Here is a 20,575-nt window from a genome sequence, read left to right as displayed (position 1 = left end):
GAAGCGTTATAAGCGGCTACAACGCTTGATAAAGCGATGTTTAAGCTTGTTTTATACAAAACAATATATTATATCACATGCTATATATGTTTATATACTTATTTCATTCATATACGATTTCAGTTAGAACGAAGTGTAACCCCCTACATCCCTACCACTGCAATCTGTATATGCTTTTACAGACAATAAATAATTTTAAAAAGTATTTTAGTACTAACTAAAAATTGTTTATACAGTTAAAACTTCAGCGGTGGGTTCAACCCACCCAGGCCGAAAACGAAATTTACTTACTCATTAAAATTAAAAGCTGTTTCTTTCTTTTATTAACAATATTATAAATACCCGCTAAACAATATTTTACAAGTAAAACAGATTCCAATAGCAGGAGTAAAGATAAAACAACGTTGACCTTATAATGATGACGTCATTTGTCGACATCTTAATAATCTGTGGCATTCGTTTTGTCGGCGAAGTTGTTATCGGAACTTTGCAAGTAAAACTAAAGTGTATGTAAGTAGTCGAGTGTAACAGTGTCGTGTTGTATATAGAGATATACAGTAATAGTAGCAGCCTGTGAATGTCCCACTGCTGGGCTAAAGCCTCCTCTCCCTTTTTGAGGAGAAGGCTTGGATGCTTATCCCACCACGCTGCTCCAATGCGCGTTGGTGGAATACACATGTGGCAGAATGTCAGTGAAATTAGACACATGCAGGTTTCCTCATGGCGTTTTCCTTCACCGTCGAGCACGAGATGAATTATAATCACAAATTAAGCACATGTGGTAGGGCTTTGTGCAAGCTCGTCTGGGTAGGTACCACCCACTCATCAGATATTCTACCGCAAAACAGCAATACTTGATATTGTTGTGTTCCGGTTTGAAGGGTGAGTGAGCCAGTGTAATTACAGGCACAAGGGACATAAAATCTTAGTTCCCAAGGTTGGTGGCGCATTGGCTATAAGCGATGGTTGAAATTTCTTACAATGCCAATGTCTAAGGGCGTTTGGTGACCACTTACCATCAGGTGGCCCATATGCTCGTCCACTTTCCTATTCTATATAAAAAAAAAAAACATGAAAATTCAGTGGTGCTTGCCCGGGTTTGAACCCAAGATCGTCGATTAAGATTCACTCGTTCTTACCACTGGGTCATCTCGGCTTTATTAATATATATATTAATCGAGAACTGTTTGTATTGTACAATACAGCAGAGCTTTTAGCGATTCGCGTGGAATGTGTAAATCTATGGATTGTTTATCTTTACTCCTGCTGGAATAGACTGAAGGTTCGAACGCCAAGTGGTCTGGTACTCACTGCGATGGTGCCCTGTCTGGTGTACTTGGTGGAGGCGACGTAGGACGCCTTCACGGTGAGCACGACCGCGTTCATCAGATTCTTGGCCGCCTGGATTAGCGACGTCGCGCTGTCGAGCTGGAAAATTAAACAATTTATATAAATATTAAGTATTCATTTATAATTTGATGAGTAAAAAATTATAATAATTATATTAATGTACATTTATACAAGAATTTTATATATATTTATAGATGGCGGACGAGCATATGGGCCACCTGATGGTAAGTTGGTAACCACCAACGCCCACAGACATTGGCATTGTAAGAAATGTTAACCATCGCTTACATCGCCAATGCGCCACCAACCTTGGGAACTGAGATGTTATGTCCCTTGTGCCTGTAACTACACTGGCTCACTCACCCTTCAAATCGGAAAACAACAATACCACGCACTGCTGTTTTGCACGGGTTACTTTTTTATAGATCCCCCCCTTCCCTAATATGCGGGCGAAAACTAGAAATGAATCTGAATTAATCTTTATCGATAAAAGTGAGTAACTATTCATGTTTTCAGTTTCCAGGAAACTTTTTCAGTAGAATCTATAAGCGATTAACACGGCAGGGGGTAATGTTATAAATTAAAGGTTTGTTGATCTCTACTACTCCTTCCATTGGTACACACTACACATTCAGAGACAATCATATTCATCTTAACTAATATTATAAATGCGAAATCCCTTAGTCTGTGTGTTGGTAACGCTCAAAGGTACTCATTGTTTTTTTTGGGAAGTATGTTCTGCACTAGCCGCCCCCGCCTTGCCGGTCCGCAAGATGCCTCTTCACGCCGCGTATAAAGGAACCCGGGTTGTAAGAGGAGGGGAACACGTGAGCTGGTAAGGAATTCCATTTTTCAGAAGTGCGACAAAGAAAGGAGTTGCCAAATTTCTTTGTGCGCGATGGAATTGATGTCACAGTTAGGCGGTGACATAATACTACGCAAGAGCCAGCTCGCGTAGACTTATGATGGAAGAGGGAAGCAGGAATTAAAGAGAATAATTCCTCAGAGCAGTCGCCGTGATACAGTCGATAGGAAGCGCTTAGTGCTGCTATCTCTCGACGCAATTGTAAAGACTCGAGGGTGTTTGTGACCTTTACATCGCCAATAACCTGAACCGCACCTCGCTGCAACCCTCCAGTATATACTTAGCGGAGCCATACCAAAGTTTTCAACTGATCATCATGACATTTCCCATGCATTTTGTCAGGCCCCCCCGGGGGTGTGTGCAAGCCCCCCTCCACCCGGACTAGTTTAATATAGATGCAAAAGTTGGACGCCTCACCCCGCTAACGATGAGCTCCCCGGAGATATTCTGCACGTCGGCCTTCACCTTGCTGGTGATTTGTATCTGGTGGCAGTACAGCGCGATACGCTGCAGGTACGCCAGCAGGTCCTGCTTCGTCGATGACTCGGGACACTGGAAGTGAAACGAAAACGTTACATAATCAAACATCAAGTCTGTTTTATAAATATGTGGTTAGATTTTTTATTTCATTGCCTGACTCTTTGGTCTAGTGACCAGGTCTGCTGGTTTAGTAGCGGCGGTGGTGACCAATTTCTTAATTTCAAATTATTATTTGTAAAGTTGTAGGTACATTTTTGATGTTAGAATGGTTAAAATTGGCGGGCCGGTTGGCGTGGTTGGTAGATTTGCCTTTCACGGCGAAGGTTGTGGGTTCGATTCCCACCCAGGACAGATATATGTATGCATGTCTGTTTATCCTGAGTCTGGGTGTAATTATCTATATAAGAATGTATTTACAAAAGAATAGTAGTATATGTAGTATATCAGTTGTCTGGTTTCCATAGCACAAGCTTTGTACAAGCTTAATTTGGGATCAGATGGCCATGTGTGAATAATGTCCGAGGATATTATTTTTATTATAATAGTTAAAATCCTATACTACAAAAAATTACGCACAATATCATACTACATCATTTTAATATACTGAAATGTCATAAAAAAAATTAAATATTCATTGTCATTGTTACCTACCTCTACTGTCTACCTATTTTAAATTAACGAAAAATATATCATGTTACAGTGTATGAACCTCCAAACCTTCACTATAAGGAGGGGATAGCCAGTAGTAACACATTTACAGGTTGGAATAAGCTCTAAACCTTCTCCTTAAAAAGGGAGAGGAGGCCTTAGCCCAGCAGTGGGACATTAAAAGGCTGTTACTGTAGGTTGTTAAATGTATCAAGTTCCACGATCACTAACAGTTCTCCAACGAGCTCACCTGTTCAGCAATCTCTCGCGTGAGCTTGTCCAGCTTGGTGCCAGCCTCGGATATCTTCTTAGCGGCGTTGATGACGTCCATCGTCGTCTTGAGCGGGCCCCGGCCTCTGTTTATATAATTCATTACGATTTAATATTCTATTGTCTAAACATTAAGGTCTTTTTTATTTTGAACACGTGCTTCTTCGAATGAAATTTGATAATAAAGTAGAATGAACAAGCCTTATCACCCAAAAGAACAGACTTTTGTCCAGTAGTGAGGCATTAACTGGCCACCACTTTACATATTACGATGATATTAAAATGAATGCTTCAGATTTAGTAAAAATGAAAGTTTGTGATATAGTAACAACATATAATGGTACGTGTTTGTGATAATTATAATATATATGAAGAAAAGAAGAGGTATTGCAGCGCATGCTTTAAACATAATCTAATTGATGCTATAATAAACAAAGTGTGTAGTTCATTAAAAAAGCCGAGATGGCCCAGTGGTAAGAACGCGTGAATCTTAACCGATGATCGTGGGTTCAAACCCGGGCAAGCACCACTGAATTTTCATGTGCTTAATTTGTGATTATAATTCATCTCATGCTTTACGGTGAAGGAAAACATCGTGAGGAAACCTGCATGTGTCTAATTTCACTGAAATTCTGCCACATGTGAATTCTACCAACCCGCATTGGAGCAGCGTGGTGGAATAAGCTCCAAACCTTCTCATCAAAAAGAGGAGAGGAGGCCTTTAGCCCAGCAGTGGGACATTCACAGGCTGTTACGGTAGTTTATTGGTCCTTCGTGAGGTGGATATAACAATTGTACTTTTTCAAACATTTTTAGAACATGACGATGTACTTAGATTAAAATTTAATTTACGCTTTTTGTCATCTATACAATCAGCTGGAATGTATGTATGAAATAGTAAAAAAAAAACATTATTTTTATCATAACAAAACCCCCAGGATATAAGCGGACTCGTAAGCTCCGGGAACTCTCGGTACCGACCTCGTGAAGTCCGTCATTTCGAGCATGATCATGCACATGTGCTTCGCGAGCATGATGATGTCGTTGCCGGCGTCGTCCCACTTCGCCACTTCGTTGTCGAACGTCATCTTCTCGCGCCTGAAGAGTTCAACTTGCTGGAGGATCTTACGTTTGTCCTCTTCCGTCATCTTACGCATCGCCTCCTGTTTACGAGATAGATATACGTTTTGATTTTAATCCTCTAATCGAGAATAAAGCGGCATTCGCTGAACTGTTAAGCATTTACAAGTAGTTAATTTGATCGTGGTAAAAATCTGAATCGCGCTTTCAATGTTTTCTAAAACGATTGCTATATATACAGAAAAATATTTTATCTCACGAAGGGTTACTTTGTAAGTATTGCTCTTATATCTGGTCCCTTGGCGCCCAGACGGGGGCAGAAAGTCCTGCCACGTGTTACTTGTAACTTTAAGTTTAAAAAAAACTTACCCTGGCGTTAGTAATGCCGCTAATATCCGGGTATTCATCAACACCGTGCTCGCCGGTGTGAGCGCTCGCTGGAAGAAATAAAAAAAAAACTAATTTAGATTATATTTCATTGCGTTTGTATTGCAAATTTAATAAAATTAAAAAACGTAACCAAGTCACGTGGTTTTAGTTTAGTATCTTTGGAACCATCCCGCTCCCGATTATCTTGGGTTTTTGTCTGTCTTACTGGTCTAGTGATAAGACTACAAGGCACCTAAACTCAAGGTCCAAAAAACTCGGGAAAGTAAAAAAAGTTTATAGGGTTTTCGTCGAGAAATTTTTAGTACCTCGAATAACACATATAGCTGTGTCAAAATTGCTGTCCCATCGAATTACGATAGTGAGGGAATAGAGAGTGCATCTGTGTTTGCGCACTTTCACACACTTGTGCACTATGATATATCCTGCGTAGGCTAGTCTCCCTTGAGATTGGCCGCCTTGAACGACATCGAATCCGGTGGCAATCAATACATCCTTTTCACTAGGGGTGAGTTTAGACTAGGTTTTTACTTAATACCTCGACCAAACCAGGTGACTTGAACAAGTTCCAAAAAAAGAAAACATTATAAATTCTACAAAATACTACAAACAAAACTAGACTTGAAACCTTTATTTGCCAAAAAAGTTATAACTTCACTGATATTTAAAAGTTTCACTATGAAAATAGAAACTAACTTGTTAATTTTTATATAAAAAAACTAAGCGGTCGAGTACATGGGCCAAATAATGGTATCATCGCTGGATCATCGCTACAGACATACACATTGGCGGTGTAAGAAATGTTACCCATAGCTTACATCGACAATGCGCCACTAATCTCCAGAACTAAGACGTTATGTCACTGTATCTTGGTGGTAGGGCTTTGTGCAAGCTCGTCTGGGTAGGTACCACCCACTCATCAGATATTCTACCGCAAAACAGCAGTACTCGGTATTGTTGTGTTCCCGTTTGAAGTATGAGTGAGCCAGTGTAATAACAGGCACAAGGGACGTATCTTAGTTAAAGTTGTCTTACATCGCCAATCTCTATCAGCGCTGGTGACCACTTATCAGCTGGCCCATTAGCTCGTCCAAGCCACTACAATATTAAGTATTTAACGATAATCATCTAGAGAGGCTTGCACGAAGCCCTACCAACTAAGCGTTTTACGTATAACTCTTAAAAAAATGGACACCATGAAAGACACATCGGTACTCACAGCGGCTCCTGGTTTCCATCGTCATATCTTCGACCGGCTCAAACTCGGTATCAGTGTCGAGATCATCGCTCGTCTACACACATGCAAAGACAAACACAGGAAGCATGCGATGAATTCTGTTATTGGTGGAATATGTGAAATCAAATAGACAGTTACCCCCCCCCCCCTTAAATCTATGTGACTACTAATTAACAAATATATAAATAATTCATCTCGTATCTAATTTCATTGAAATTCTGCCACATGTGTATTCTACCAACCCGCATTGGAGCAGCGTGGTAGGATAAGCTCCAAATCTTCTCTTAAAAAGGGAGAGAAGGTCTTGGCCCAGCAGTGGGACATTAACAGGCTGTTACTATACAGTACTGTACCGTTTCCGAAACACCAGATATATTTTTTTTCCGAGTCATCCGACTAATAGATACATTTCATATTCCATCAATCACAAAGTTATCTATGAACTAAACCGTAGCGTTAGCAAAAAAAAAATATTAACACAACACAAAAATAAAATCCCAAGAGAACAAAACATGGATGCCGATAATGGACATGAGTTGATGTACAAAGTGTAAACAATTAGTTTTTTTTTTGTTTTTAAATAAACCTTAACTACCCATGTATATATACATACATACATAACAACGACATAGACAATCCGCGAAAACCATAAACCCCTTACGGCTTTAACGGTGTCAGATAATAATTTTTTAGATTTTGCTGACGCCCCTTAGCTAACCGTGACTCTCGATAAACCTTGACAATGTTCCGTCCCAATTTCACAACGCTCGGACTATAATACTATTGTATCAAATATTGTCGTATAAGAAGCGTTACGATATATTAATATTCGATAACTTGAATACAATTTAAAAAACAGACAACATATTTACACTTTGTATTATAATGGATATACATAAACAAAAACAAAAAAAAAAAAAACGATCCCAACAAAAAACGTAGTCCGGGCGACGCATGCCGTTTTCCAACATGAATTAGTCGTACACAAAAAAACCGTAAACATGCAACGAACAAAGCAGCATTGTATCGAAACCGTGTCTCACATTTGCTTCTCGTCTCCAACGTGTAGTGTTCGTCTAAATCAACGTCCTCCGGGTCGAGTTCCTCCTCATCCTACACGCAAATTTATTGCCAGTTTAATTCAATGAAGCCTTGTTATAGAACCGCTCTCTCTTCAGACATTAAGAGACGTATTAATAAATCCAAACGTTCGTTTGCGTTTAACCTCCCGGACTATAAATTGTTTTCATGTATATTTAATTATTTACTTTGCTATGGTGAAATCTCTTAAGAGCCTATTACAATCTCCCCCTTATGGGAGACGTCATGTTGGTCGGGTTGTCTTGTATTCAATCATTACTTAAATAAATCTATGCAACATCAGCGATACCTACGATGTTACATCTCGTGACGTGACTGACTTACTTACTGGCCCAAAGGACAAGCAGTCCACGGGACAGTTTATTGACCTCAAACAGACCTTACACATTTAACTGGGCGTGCCGTAATAACGATGCATTTGACAGCAGAAGTCTTATAAGTCTGAAGGTCATGATTGATCCTAATACTAAAACCGTTAATGTTAAAATCTATGATCACGTTTCATTATAATACAATAGTGTCCCTTAATTTAAACTTCCTAAATTCCTTCCTCCTTATATATTATTATTATATTCCTTTATACTTAATTAAAACCTACCCTGTTCATGAGCACGGCGCGTCGTATCTCACGGACCGCGTCGTACACGAGACGCGAGGCGTCAATAAAGTCGTTCTCGTCGAGACCTGCGCCCGCGCCGTCTCCGAGCGCGGACACCGCTGCGTCGACTCGGACGGCGAACTTTGACATCACTATAATAAATAAAAATATTAATAATAAATATCCTGGGACATTATTCACACACGGCCATCTGATCCCAAACTAAGCAGAGCTCGTACTATGGAAACCAGACAACTGTTATACTACATATACTACTTTTCTTTTGTAAATACATACTTATATAGATAATTACACCAAGACTCAGGACAAACAGACATGTTCGTGCACACAAATGTCTGTCCTGGGTGGGAATCGAATCCACAACCTTCAGCGTGAAAAGCCAAGTATCTACCAACCACGCCAACCGGTAATTCGTATAATAATAGTACAAAAAAAATTTCATTATTATAATAAATATAGAAAAATAATTAAATTTAATAATTTTTAATAAACGACGCTTATAACCGCTTCGCTACGCTGCGCTTATTCGGGATCAAAATCGATACTAAATTAAAATAGCCGCTTAAAAGCACTTTCGAATTAACAATTTACAATATTATACAAAACGTAAGGCGGCCCATCGGTTCGGAATGTCGATTCTAATATATTCTGGTTATATATGTATAATCATTTGTGTGATATATGTCATTCGCGACTGCCTCGTTGGTCTAGTGGCTTGATGTAAGGCCGCAGACCCGGAGGTCCTGGGTCAATCCCCAGGTCGGATCAATAAAAAGTTATTGGATTGATCTGTCAGAAAATTCTCAGTAGCAGCCCGAAGTCTGGAAGTTGGTCCTGGCACGGGAGTGTACACACTTCTAACTTCCACGGGTTGCTGCTGAAAATTTTCGACAGAAAAACTCAATAACTGACACATGTTACCACGCAAAAAAAAGTCACACTAACGCCGTCAGACAATAGAGGCAATCAAGTTCATGAATAACGCATTATATATTAATATATTCATATATATATTTAAAATATAAATATATCGTTTAATACATAATAAAATATACACAAAAACAAATGTTAATTTTAAATGTCAAGGTTTGTTTATTAAAGGTTCAAGGTGGATTTATAATATCCTCGGATTTTTTTCACACACGGCCATCTGATCCCAAACTAAGCAGAGCTCGAAGAACTATGAAAACCAGACAACTGATATACTACATATAATACTTTTCTTTTGTAAATACATACTTATATAGATAATTACACCCAGACTCAGGGACAAACAGACATGTTCATGCATACAAATGTCTGTCCTGGGTGGGAATCGAATCAACAACCTTCGGCGTGAAAGGTAAGTATATCACGAGATGTCTTTTGATGAGGGCGGGGGTTGTTGGGTTGTTAGGTATAAAAGTAGCTCATCCTTCCTTGAAGCTTAATCTAGCTTCGTGCCGAGTTTCATCAAAATCTGCGTTTTAACCATCAAAACTTAACAGGCACACAGAGATACTTTCGCATATATAATATTGGTATATATAATCACTATATATAAATTTCAAAAATATATATTTGTTGGTCTTTTAATTTCATTATAAGTGCCTAGTAATGTTTTAATACAAACGTCGTGGCGTTGGAGGAGCGCGATTTCAAATCAATCAGACCTGCGATAGTTGCTGAGGCCATTTTGTCGAGTAGGAAACGAGCTGATGATCTTCAACCGCCTGAACCTTCGTAATTTATAGCTGAATCTCCAACGCATTAAGCAGAAACATTCGTTTGATGCTCCCACTTACAACTTCCCCCTTTTTACGTCGGAAATTAGAAAGGCGTTTTCTCCTGTTCTAACGGAAATGAAGCTTGGAATATTTGATTTTGTTCCACCATTCATAGTTAACTCGAGAATGAATGAATAATAATAATTTTAATTTAAAAACCATCATGTCAGATCAGAAACAAAATGTGAACGATAACAACTGCGAATGTTAAACGATGATGCAATTATTAACGCCCGCCAACAAAGCGACAATTCTCTATTTTGCAAAACATTTGAGTTCCACAAAAAAACACGACGAAATTAAAATTATCATTATGACACAAGATCGTGTGAATAACATTTTTATATTTCTATTCGTGTATGTACTTAATTTTAATATAAAAATTTAATAATTTATGAGTGCGTAAAAACCCACTAGACGATAAAGCTGAAGTTCGTAGAAGTCGTAGCAAGCGTAAGCTTAGGCTTTAGGATGGCTTTGAAAAATCGACTAGACCTAGACGACGATGTTTCAGAATTGATTACTTTTTTTGTTTCTACAGCTATTCAAAGCTCTTAACAATATATTAATAATATCAATTCATAGAATATGAGACATTTAAACAGTTATTAATGTACAGACATTTTTATAAAATACAAAATAAAAATAATAAGAACAAAATACACATTACAAGTTTAAAGCAAAAACACGCCGTCTAAAAGATTGTCCTGTGGCATTGTACCCAGGACGCTGGCACTATTGCCTCTCTGCACCGCTAGACTCAGCCTTTGGGCTACTCAGGTCTTGGGTCACCAAAAGTGTGGAACTAATTATTATTTTTTAAATCTCGACATTTCCAAAGAGACTCCTAAATAAACAGATCGAAGTTTATTTTTGTTCAGATCTCGTAACAAAATTACCTTTTTAGTAATATATACAATATTTATTTTAAGCATTTATTTATGTCTGAGCGATTCGTATGTTAAACCATCGAAATGTCTGGGTATTTTTTTGATATAAATATAAACAGCCGATATGGCCCAGTGGTAAGAACGAGTGAATATTAACGGATGATCGAGGGTTCAAACCGGGCAAGCACCGTGTGCTTAATTTGTGATTATAATTCATTTCGTGCTTTACAATTGCGTGTGACTAATTTCAGTTTTCATATACGAATTATATTATAGCCTTCGCAAGTTCTAAAGCTGTAAGTTCTTATTTCATTCTTCCGAAAGTTTGGCTTGCTGGTAGAAACTAGCCATCGAACATGGCCTCTTTCATGACTGTTTTAGTACTTAATAATTATTCGTATAGAGGCCTAGCCAAGTCAGACATTAGGCTTCAATACATTAACCTAATTTATAAGAAGAAATGATATTTTAAGTTGTTATAAAATATTTTCTGTTGTTATAAATACATTATCGGACTGACCATTGAACTTGGCACCCATTTAGATCTCACTTCTTTTGTCGTTGAAGTAAACAACCAAAGCATATATCATAATATTGAAATTGGCTGTCATTTCACATTTATGTTTTTGATGGGATGTGTGGTATATCAGTTGTCTGGTTTCCATAGTTTGGGTGCAGATGGCCGTGTGTGAATAATGTACCAGTATATTATTATTATTATATTTCGACAAACAAGTTCCGATATGAGTTTTAAAATTTTTAACGATATAAATTATAATGTGAATGATTTTTTAGAAATTCCAATTAGTACGTAACGACTTATGTATATTATACAATAATATTATACACAGAGGTGTGATTTGATATATGTATTTGAGCGATAATTAAAAAAAAACTTAATTTTATATTATATATTTTATCTCCGACGTAAACAGCTGCCGAGTTGTTATAAGGTTAACGTGTTTCCGGCATCGTAGCTTCCAAAGGAATTTTCTTGTTTAAAATCGGGTGTGATTGAGATGGTTCTTAGCTATGAATTATGAAGATCTGCTTAGGCGTTTTATCATCAGCTCATTTTAATGAATACTGGATAATCCAAGGCAATGATGACGATGACCTTGACCGATTTCCGCCACGGCCACATTATCGTACATAAGTGTGTGCGCAAACACAGACGCACTCTCTATATCCTCACTTTCATAATGCGATGGTACGGCAATCCGACACGACCGGAAAGAGTTCAACGACCAACCATCCCAGGAGGAATCATTCCACAGGAGTGCATCAACTTACAGATTCCGGATTCCTACTGAGATTCTGCGAAAGCCTAATACCTTTTCCTTATTTGCCGTTCCGTCGGGACCTCTTGATCTGGAACCTAGCGTACCCCGTTGGCCTAGTGTATCCATGTACAAGACATGGATACACTAGACCAACGGGGCATTCTATGGTAACAGCAGATCAAACCGCTGAAAATATTTCTATCAAGATTTCGTGTTCCAAATATACACATACATTAAAATCGTAAGTTGTTTCTATACATAAAATATATATCGAAACACAATCATATAAAATATCAACGGTTCGAAAACGCCATTACAAAAAAAAGTTAATATAAGAAGTTATATATGATTTTATATATAATTTATGCTCAAAACGAATTTATATATCAATCTTGTAAGAGCTACAATAGGAAGTTTAATGACTTGGACATGTTTTCTTGTACGCTCAATACATTTAAAAAGTTAGTGTGCATTTGTCAATTTAGTCATTGTTTTTTTTTTATTTATATATATATTATTGTTATGCTGTTTGTTAACTGAATCTTCATAATTATTATTTATAATTAACTGAATTGCTTGTTTACTGTCATTCATGAATTCGTTTTAAGTGGAAACTTGATTGGTGTGTGAACGAGTTAATTGTTGTATAATGTATGTGGTGTGTACTGTATATTTCCCAATTATAATAAAAATAAAAACGAAAGATATTTAATATACATATTTCAAAAATTAAACATAACTTACACGCCCAGTTCCAGAAACATCGAAAAGTTAACACGGGTTAATTCATTGTTGTATATGCCAACGCGTGTTCTGTTTCATACGGACCTAGGTAAGACAGGAGTCGGGATGGACTCGTACAGCCGTACACACTAGCGAGGAGTGCAGGGCTCCCGAGCTACAAGCGAAGTCCACGGGATGAGTTTAATCGACACGATCTCCCAGCCTCTCTGATCCGTGCCGAAAGCGGCCATCGCAGTGCATTTAGTTGACGAGAATCCCACGTCACAATCAGTTTCCAGTGGAAATACAATCGTGGGATAGAAGTGTATATTCTTAATTTTTAAACTCGTTTCTGATATCAAAAATTAAATTGAATGTTCCCATTAGATATCCACGTAAACCAATAACACCATTATATATTAGTAATAACACCTTTCCGCAAAACTGTTTTAGGAAGCAATTCACCTGTATCTCGCATATGTGGAATTTTGAATGAGCACAGTGCTGTTTTAGACCCTTTTGGAGACTCATCAAACAAGTTTCACAAAAAAATATTGTCAAAATTGTCAGCTAACTAATTTATTTTGTTTATATTTGTATTTTATTATTTTACTATTATTGTTAATTCTTGTCATTTTTAACCTTGATTTACTAACAATTAATTATTTATAAGTTTGTCATCTCCAACTTTATCTTTGCAAGTGGTATTCACCTTAATAGGTAATGCATTTAGTTTTAAGTTGTATTAAAATTGTATACCTTTGTACGTGTTGATGTATTTACCATTGGTGAATCTTAAATAAATAAAATAAAAAATAAAAATTTAAAACCGGTTTCAATTTAATAGTTAAACGACGAACTAGTAGCACTCGCGAGAGCCTACTAAGCATATATTCTACTTTAAGCAGCAATACTTAATATCGTTGTGTTCCGGTTTAAAGGGTCAGTCACCCAGTGTAACTACGGGACAAGGGACGGAACATCTTAACTCCCAAATGTCAATGGCCAATGTCCATGGTGACTTACCGACAGGCCTATTTGCTAGAATGCTTAGCTATATTCAATTTAAAAAAAAAAAACTATATTATTTTCGAACAAATCCGGGGCGAAGTACTCTCTCGATACGAGAGTAGAATAAAGTAGAGATAAAAGATAATATATTTTTATCTATATAATCAAAGATATTGAAATATATGGAAGTAAAAATCGCATTTAAAGTCTTATTCCTAAATGTATACGTGCATATTGCCGGCACTGGCAGTAAATAAAAAGTTTCTATTGTATTGAAATAATCATAATTAAAATGTATCAGTTTTTGTAAAAAAATTATAATACGTTAATGCGAATGTATGCTATTTCTCTGAATATAACAATTTCGACTTATGTGTTTTTTTTTATATTTGCCGGGAAGGCAAATGATTCTTCTCCACTTGATGGTAAGTGGTAGTAGACCAAACGCGACGACGGCCAGTACAGTCGGGAAGTTCTGCACTAGCCGCCCACGCCTTGCCGGCCCGCAAGATGCCTCTTCACGCCTCGTTTGAAGGAACCCGGGTTGTAAGAGGAGGGTAACACGTGATCACGGTAGCATGCGCAAGCCAGATCCCGTGGCGCTCCTCGATAAAACAGACAGGGTACCGCTGGTTTTTTAGTTGGTATTCCGATGTTCGGGGCGCACTCGGCGCCATGGACACCGACGAGCCCCACATGGACAGTGGGGGGGCCACTGTTCCTGTGGGAGAAACGCGTAATGCGTTTTTCCAGCGTTAAAAAATAAAAAAGGAGGGTAACTGGTCACCAACGTGGTTACGTTGGTGACCAGTTACCATCAGGTGGCTCATATGTCCGCCTTCCTATTCTATAAAAAAAATACAGAACTGAACCAATGACATTGCGTCAATTCAAGGTCAGTGTTGTTTATTTGTCTTTACTACTCTCGTGGTTGGAACCCTTACTAACATTATAAATGCGAACATGAGTTTGTTTGTTACGCTATCACGCCTAAACCACTTAGCCGATTTTAAATTTGACAGGCCGGTTGGCGTGGTTGGTAGATACTTGCCTTTCACGCCGAAGATTATTGCTTCGTTTCCCACCCAGGACAGACATTTGTGTGCATGAACATGTCTGTTTGTCCTGAGTCTGGGTGTAATTATCTATATAAGTATGTATTTACAAAAAAAAAGTAGTATATGTAGTATATCAGTTGTCTGGTTTCCATAGTACGAGCTCTGCTTTGTTTGGGATCAGATGGCCGTGTATGAATAATGTCCCAGGATATTATTATTATTAAATATTTTTTCACCAAAGGCTACATTGTCAGCGAGTAACATAGGCATGCATACATTTTGTCCCCGTAATCCCACGTGAACAGAAACTACAAGGGTGAAACCGCGGGCAAATCGTAATCTTATAAATATGAAAGTGAGTTTGTTTGTTACACTTTTACGTCTTAACTACTCAACCGACCACCATGAAATTTTCCATACACGTTATCAGGTAGATAGAAAAATACATAGGGTACCTAGCCTAAGTCCCTCCTCACACGCGGGCAAAGACACGAGCGCTAACTAGTAGTCAATAGCTTCTATTAATGTCCCATAGCTGGGATAAGGTCACCTGTACTCTTGAGGAGACAATTGTGATGTCACTACTCCACGACACTTCTTCAACATGGATAAACTCACTCGAGAAAAGATAACGTGATTTCTGGGGCAGAGGAATTCAACACCAATTCAACTCTATAATTCACTAACTTACTCCTGTCTACGAATGATGAGTTCTTGACAGAAAAATAAATAACGTTAAATATATTATTAGAGAATTTCACAATGAAGCGAGACCTAGCCAAATTTCCTACCCTCAAATTATTTGTTAAAGCTTGACAAATAATTGAAAAAGAAAGAAAGCCACATCAGAGGGAACACTACAGACTCTGCCTCACTTCTTGGCGGGCAGTGGCGAGTTGCGGTCGTCAGATCGCTGGGGCCACCTTCCTTTTACACAGGTTTCAAGATAAATATATTGGATTATGTATATGGAAATTGGTATTAAGCAATTCTGTATTATGACACGGAGCCGCGGATAGTAGTAGTATTATAGAATTGTAATGTTTTTTTTTTGTAAAACACACTATCAGTGGCAATTTCCTTCTATGAACAAATTCGTTTATATTTTAGAGCAAGGTTATAACCACCTGTGTATATGATAGAGTCGACTACAAGAATACATACACGAACATACGCGTGAAGGTTTTCCTATCCTATAACGTTAAATGAATGCATTGGAAACGGCTTAAACGATTTTTTCCGACTTACGTAATTAGATATGGTTTTGCTTTTGGCCGCTGAAGCTGAGATGGCTTAGTGGTTAAAACGCGTGAATCTTAACCGATGATCGTGGGTTCAAACCAGGGCAAGCACCGCTGAATTTTCATGTGCTTAATTTGTGATTATAATTCATCTCGTGCCTGACCAAATTTCATTGAAATTATGTCACATGTGTTTTCTACCAAACCGCATTGGAGCAACGTGGTGGAATAAGCTCTAAACCTTCTCCTCAAAAAGGGAGAGGAGGCCTTAGCCCAGCAGTGGGACATTAACAGGCTGTTACTGTACTTTGCTTTTGGAGTAAATATATATGTATATATTATGTGAAACTTCTATTTTCGTGCTTTGGGAGTAAGACGGACTCGTGTACCGTGACGGGAAACGTCATGACGCTCTCTTATGACGTCATGTCTCTCCGCTCTTTACTCTCTACTGTGTGTACGTGTAGTATATACTTCGCTGCTATATATCATTATATGTTATAATCAATTTCACTGTTTCCTTAAATTATAATTTCTCAGTAACCATAAATATTCGAAGTTTCACATCTGAAGGACATCCCTATACCCTATTTTTTGTCATATAAAATTTAACGTAAAACTATATAAATTTAAATATATAATAAATCGCTACCAATGTTATATACAATATGTATAGTTTTATATAAACGGACAGTGCAATCAGAACACTTATGGTACACGTACTTTAATTATATGGGATCTTTACGAGAGCTTTTAGTCAACATTTTACAAGATTTGGGCTTTATTAAAGGGGCGTTGGTGACGAGCAGTCGTATCATATTTCAATCAGATAAAAACCACATCAAAATCGGTCCATTCGTTTATGAAGTTGTATATTGTTAATGTATACCGAAACAATAATAACACAATTGTCCTAAAAAACGAAAACTAACCGTAGTATTTCAAACGCGACGCGAACGCACGCAATATTATCACGTATGTTTCAATTAGAAAATTTCCTAGTATAAAAACACGTCGAACAGTTAAGTGGTAACATTGTTGATCACCATACGATGTGGGGCGTGCTGTTTGTTCTATTGGCGTTCAGATATGTTCACTGTGACGTTCGGCTGGATCCCTTGGTGGTCACCACCCAGGGCCTGGTCAAGGGCCTGAGGACCGATGACGACTATTCCATATTCCTTGGTATACCTTACGCCAGGATTAATGAAGATAATCCATTCGGGGTATGTATATATTATGTTATTATCTATGTTCTAATAAATAAGGACACGCTTCACGTAATGCCTAACTAAAAAAAACTACTACTACTAAACCAATATATATGAAACTGCCTCGTTGGTCTAGTGGCTTGATATAAGGCCGCAGACCCGGAGGGCCTGGGTTCAATTTCCAGGTCGGGCCAATAAAAAAGTTATTGGGTTTTTCTATCAGAAAATTCTCAATGCAAGCAAGCCTGCATTCTCAGTAGCGTAGTCTGGAAGTTGGAAGTGTGTACACTCCCGTGCCTCGGTAAGCACGTAAAGCCGTTGGTCCTGCGCCTGAACTCTTTCCGGTCGTGTCGGATTGCCGTCCCATCGGATTATGAGAGTTAGGGAATAGAGAGTGCACCTGTGTTTGCGTACACACTTGTGCACTATAATATCTCCTGCGTAATTGGCTAACCTCACTTGAGATTGGCCGCCGTGGCTGAAATCGGTCTGGGGGACATTATATATGAAACTTATACTAAGCCGTTCTCTGTATTCCTGACAACGTGAAGCTGATCTGTTAAGAAGTTAAGATGTGAAAGCTTAACATCATCCTCTTCTTGAAGGTTGGGACCTTATTCCACCACGCTGCTCTGGTGCAGGTTGGTGGATACATGTGTCGCTGAATTATATTCGACGCATGCAGGTTTCCTTGCAATGTTTTCCACACGAGCGTTTTTAAATTTAAGCACACGAAAATTCAGTGTTGCTCAAAGTATCTTCGGTTATAATTCACATTTTCTTATCACTGCATTGTTTCGCCTTTTGTACCATTACACTAAACCCAATATTAATTCCAGGTCGCAGAGCCCCACCCCCAATTTGAATCGATCTACGAAGCATACGAGGATCCACCAGCATGCCCCCAAATGCTGAAAAACGATCCCATCGGGAACCTCGATTGCTTACGTCTTAACATCTACGTGCCGAACATAGCCAGCTCCAGGAACAAGGTACCAGTAATCGTGTGGCTCTACGGCGGTGCATTCAACGTAGGCTATACTAAACAATACTATTACGGTGGCAAGCATTTAGTCAAACATGACGTCATCGTTGTGACACTGAACTACCGACTCGGAGTGTACGGTTTCATGTGCCTCGACACACCAGAAGTACCAGGCAACCAGGGCCTCAAAGATCAGCTAATAGCGCTTAGATGGATAAACGATAACATCGCGTCGTTCGGCGGTGATGTTAGTAAAATAACGCTAATGGGAGAAAGCGCTGGAAGCGCTTCGGTTGAAGCTCACCTCTTATCCAACACTGAGAAACTATTCAACAACGCTATCCTCCAAAGCGGGACATTATTGAAACCTCAAATTATATCAACGCCCGATTTAAATGCCCCGCTTAAAATCGCCGAGCATTTAGGATTTAAAACTGACAACAATTCTGAAGCTCTAACTTTCTTATCGACAATCGATCCGAAATTAGTAATCGCGGCGACTTCGAAGCTGTCGTTATCATCACGTCCATGTTTAGAAAAACAATTCCATGACGTCGAGAGCATATTAACCGAAATGCCTTACAATTCTGACGTACCTAATTTAAAAGGCGTAAACATATTAGCGGGAAACACTGATCGCGAAGGCCTATTAATGAATGCGAATAATCCCTACGATTATATTGAAAATCACAACTACTTCCGTGACACGCTCGAATCCGTTTTCAAATACGATGATAGCTTTGAAGAAATGATCGATATTGTTAGAAATTTTTACATAGCCGATACGAACTTGACTGAAGATGACAGTAACAGCATGATAGATTTCAAGAGCGATTTCTTCTACAATTCTCCTTTACGGAGGAGTTTAGACAAGCTTTTAAAGAACGGAGCTGGCAACATTTATCATTACGTGTTCTCATATGACGGTGGTCTGAACTTTTTCAAGAATTATTTGAACATAAGTTTAGAAGGGGCGTGTCATGGTGACGAGCTCGGGTACCTGTTCGTTATGAGCGATGACAAAACTGCACCGTCAGCTAGTGATCAAATGGTCATTGATCGTATGACGACAATCTGGACGAACTTCGCTAAATACGGGTACATTGATAAACTTTCATTTGACGAGCCGGTTGGTGTGGTTGGTAGACGCTTGCCTTTCACGCCGAAGGTTGTGGGTTCGATTCCCACCCAGGATAGATATTTGTGTGCATGAGCATGCATGTCTGTTTGTCCTGAGTCTGAGTGTAATTATCTATATAAGTATGTATTTACAAAAGTAAAATAGTATATGTAGTATATCAGTTGTCTGGTTTCCAAAGTACAAGCTCTGTACAAGCTTAATTTGGGATCAGATGGCCGTGTGTGAAAAATGACCCAGGATATTATTTTTATTATTCTATACCAACCTAACTGTTTCTGATCAAAGCCAATCTCAATGAAAGCAACTGTTACAGTGCTGAAGTAAACAGAAATTTACACCGACTAACTCTTACCAGAAATACTAAGTTTGATTCGTTCCGGTTTGAAGAGTGAGCCAGTGTAACTACAGGCACAAGGGACATAACATCTTAGTTCCCAGGTTGGTGGTCCATTAGCGATGTGGTTTATCATGAATCTTACAGCGCCAATATCGATCGGCGAGGGTATTCATCAGATTTATGGAAACCAGGTTCTCAACTAGATATTTCTTTCTATTTGATGTGGATTGATTTTATTTCTTGAAGGTTTTATTATTATTAACAAATCCATCGAATTAATGGTATAATAGTAATTTTTGTAACCCTTCCCATAAAAAAGTAACAGCCTGTTAATGTCCCACTGCTGGGCTAAGGCCTCCTCTCACTTTTGAGGAGAAGGTTTTGAGCTTATTCCACCACGCTGCTAAAATGCGGTTTGGTAGAATACACATGTGGCATAATTTCAATGATATTAGACACAATCAGGTTTCCTCGCGATATTTTTCTTCAACGTTAAGCACGACATGAATTATAAACACAAATTAAGCACATGAAAATTCAGTGTGCCCGGGTTTGAACCCACGATCATCGGTTAAGATTCACGCGTTCTAACCACTAGACAATCTCGGCCTTTACTTCATCTCATATATATTGCATTGTCAGTCCTCTACCTTAAGATCGCCTGGAAGAGATCACCGTTTTAGCTATAAAGCCGTCTGTCGCACCTCATGCTAATTTATAAATGTCCTGGTGTGCAATAAAATTTTGAACTTTCGAACATTCCAGAAACCCAGTACCATTCGAAACGGAACTACTTCCAGTGACTTGGAAGCCTATCACAGAGGTCACTGACCCTTGCTTGAATATAGACGCTGAATTAACAATGATATCGAGACCTTACAACAGCAGACTC

General features: G+C 38.5%; 1 protein-coding gene across 6 annotated transcripts in view; it reads right to left on the bottom strand.

The window, feature by feature from the left end:
• Positions 1 to 20,575, bottom strand: part of LOC126779896 (catenin alpha) — a 400,158-nt gene that overhangs the window by 346,153 nt on the left and 33,430 nt on the right. For 4 of the 6 annotated variants that reach the window (XR_007670416.1, XM_050504067.1, XM_050504066.1 and 1 more), the window contains exons 15-21: positions 8,017 to 8,168; positions 6,300 to 6,372; positions 5,063 to 5,130; positions 4,595 to 4,776; positions 3,594 to 3,699; positions 2,633 to 2,767; positions 1,312 to 1,428 (exon numbers count right to left, since the gene is read on the bottom strand). Coding sequence is in view for 4 of the 6 variants with exons in the window: in XM_050504067.1 (XP_050360024.1) it covers positions 1,312 to 1,428; positions 2,633 to 2,767; positions 3,594 to 3,699; positions 4,595 to 4,776; positions 5,063 to 5,130; positions 6,300 to 6,372; positions 8,017 to 8,168 (833 nt within the window). In the remaining 2 variants the exon portion in view is untranslated. Of the gene's footprint in view, positions 1 to 1,311; positions 1,429 to 2,632; positions 2,768 to 3,593; positions 3,700 to 4,594; positions 4,777 to 5,062; positions 5,131 to 6,299; positions 6,373 to 7,360; positions 7,431 to 8,016; positions 8,169 to 20,575 lie in introns of those variants that run through there. The other 2 variants (XM_050504068.1, XR_007670417.1) reach the window with 2 other exon arrangements.

The sequence above is a fragment of the Nymphalis io genome, chromosome 30 (genome assembly GCF_905147045.1).
Source record: "Nymphalis io chromosome 30, ilAglIoxx1.1, whole genome shotgun sequence".
Taxonomy (NCBI): domain Eukaryota; kingdom Metazoa; phylum Arthropoda; class Insecta; order Lepidoptera; family Nymphalidae; genus Nymphalis; species Nymphalis io.
Note: the sequence above shows the minus strand (reverse complement) of the source record. Positions and strands in the feature narration are given on the sequence as shown.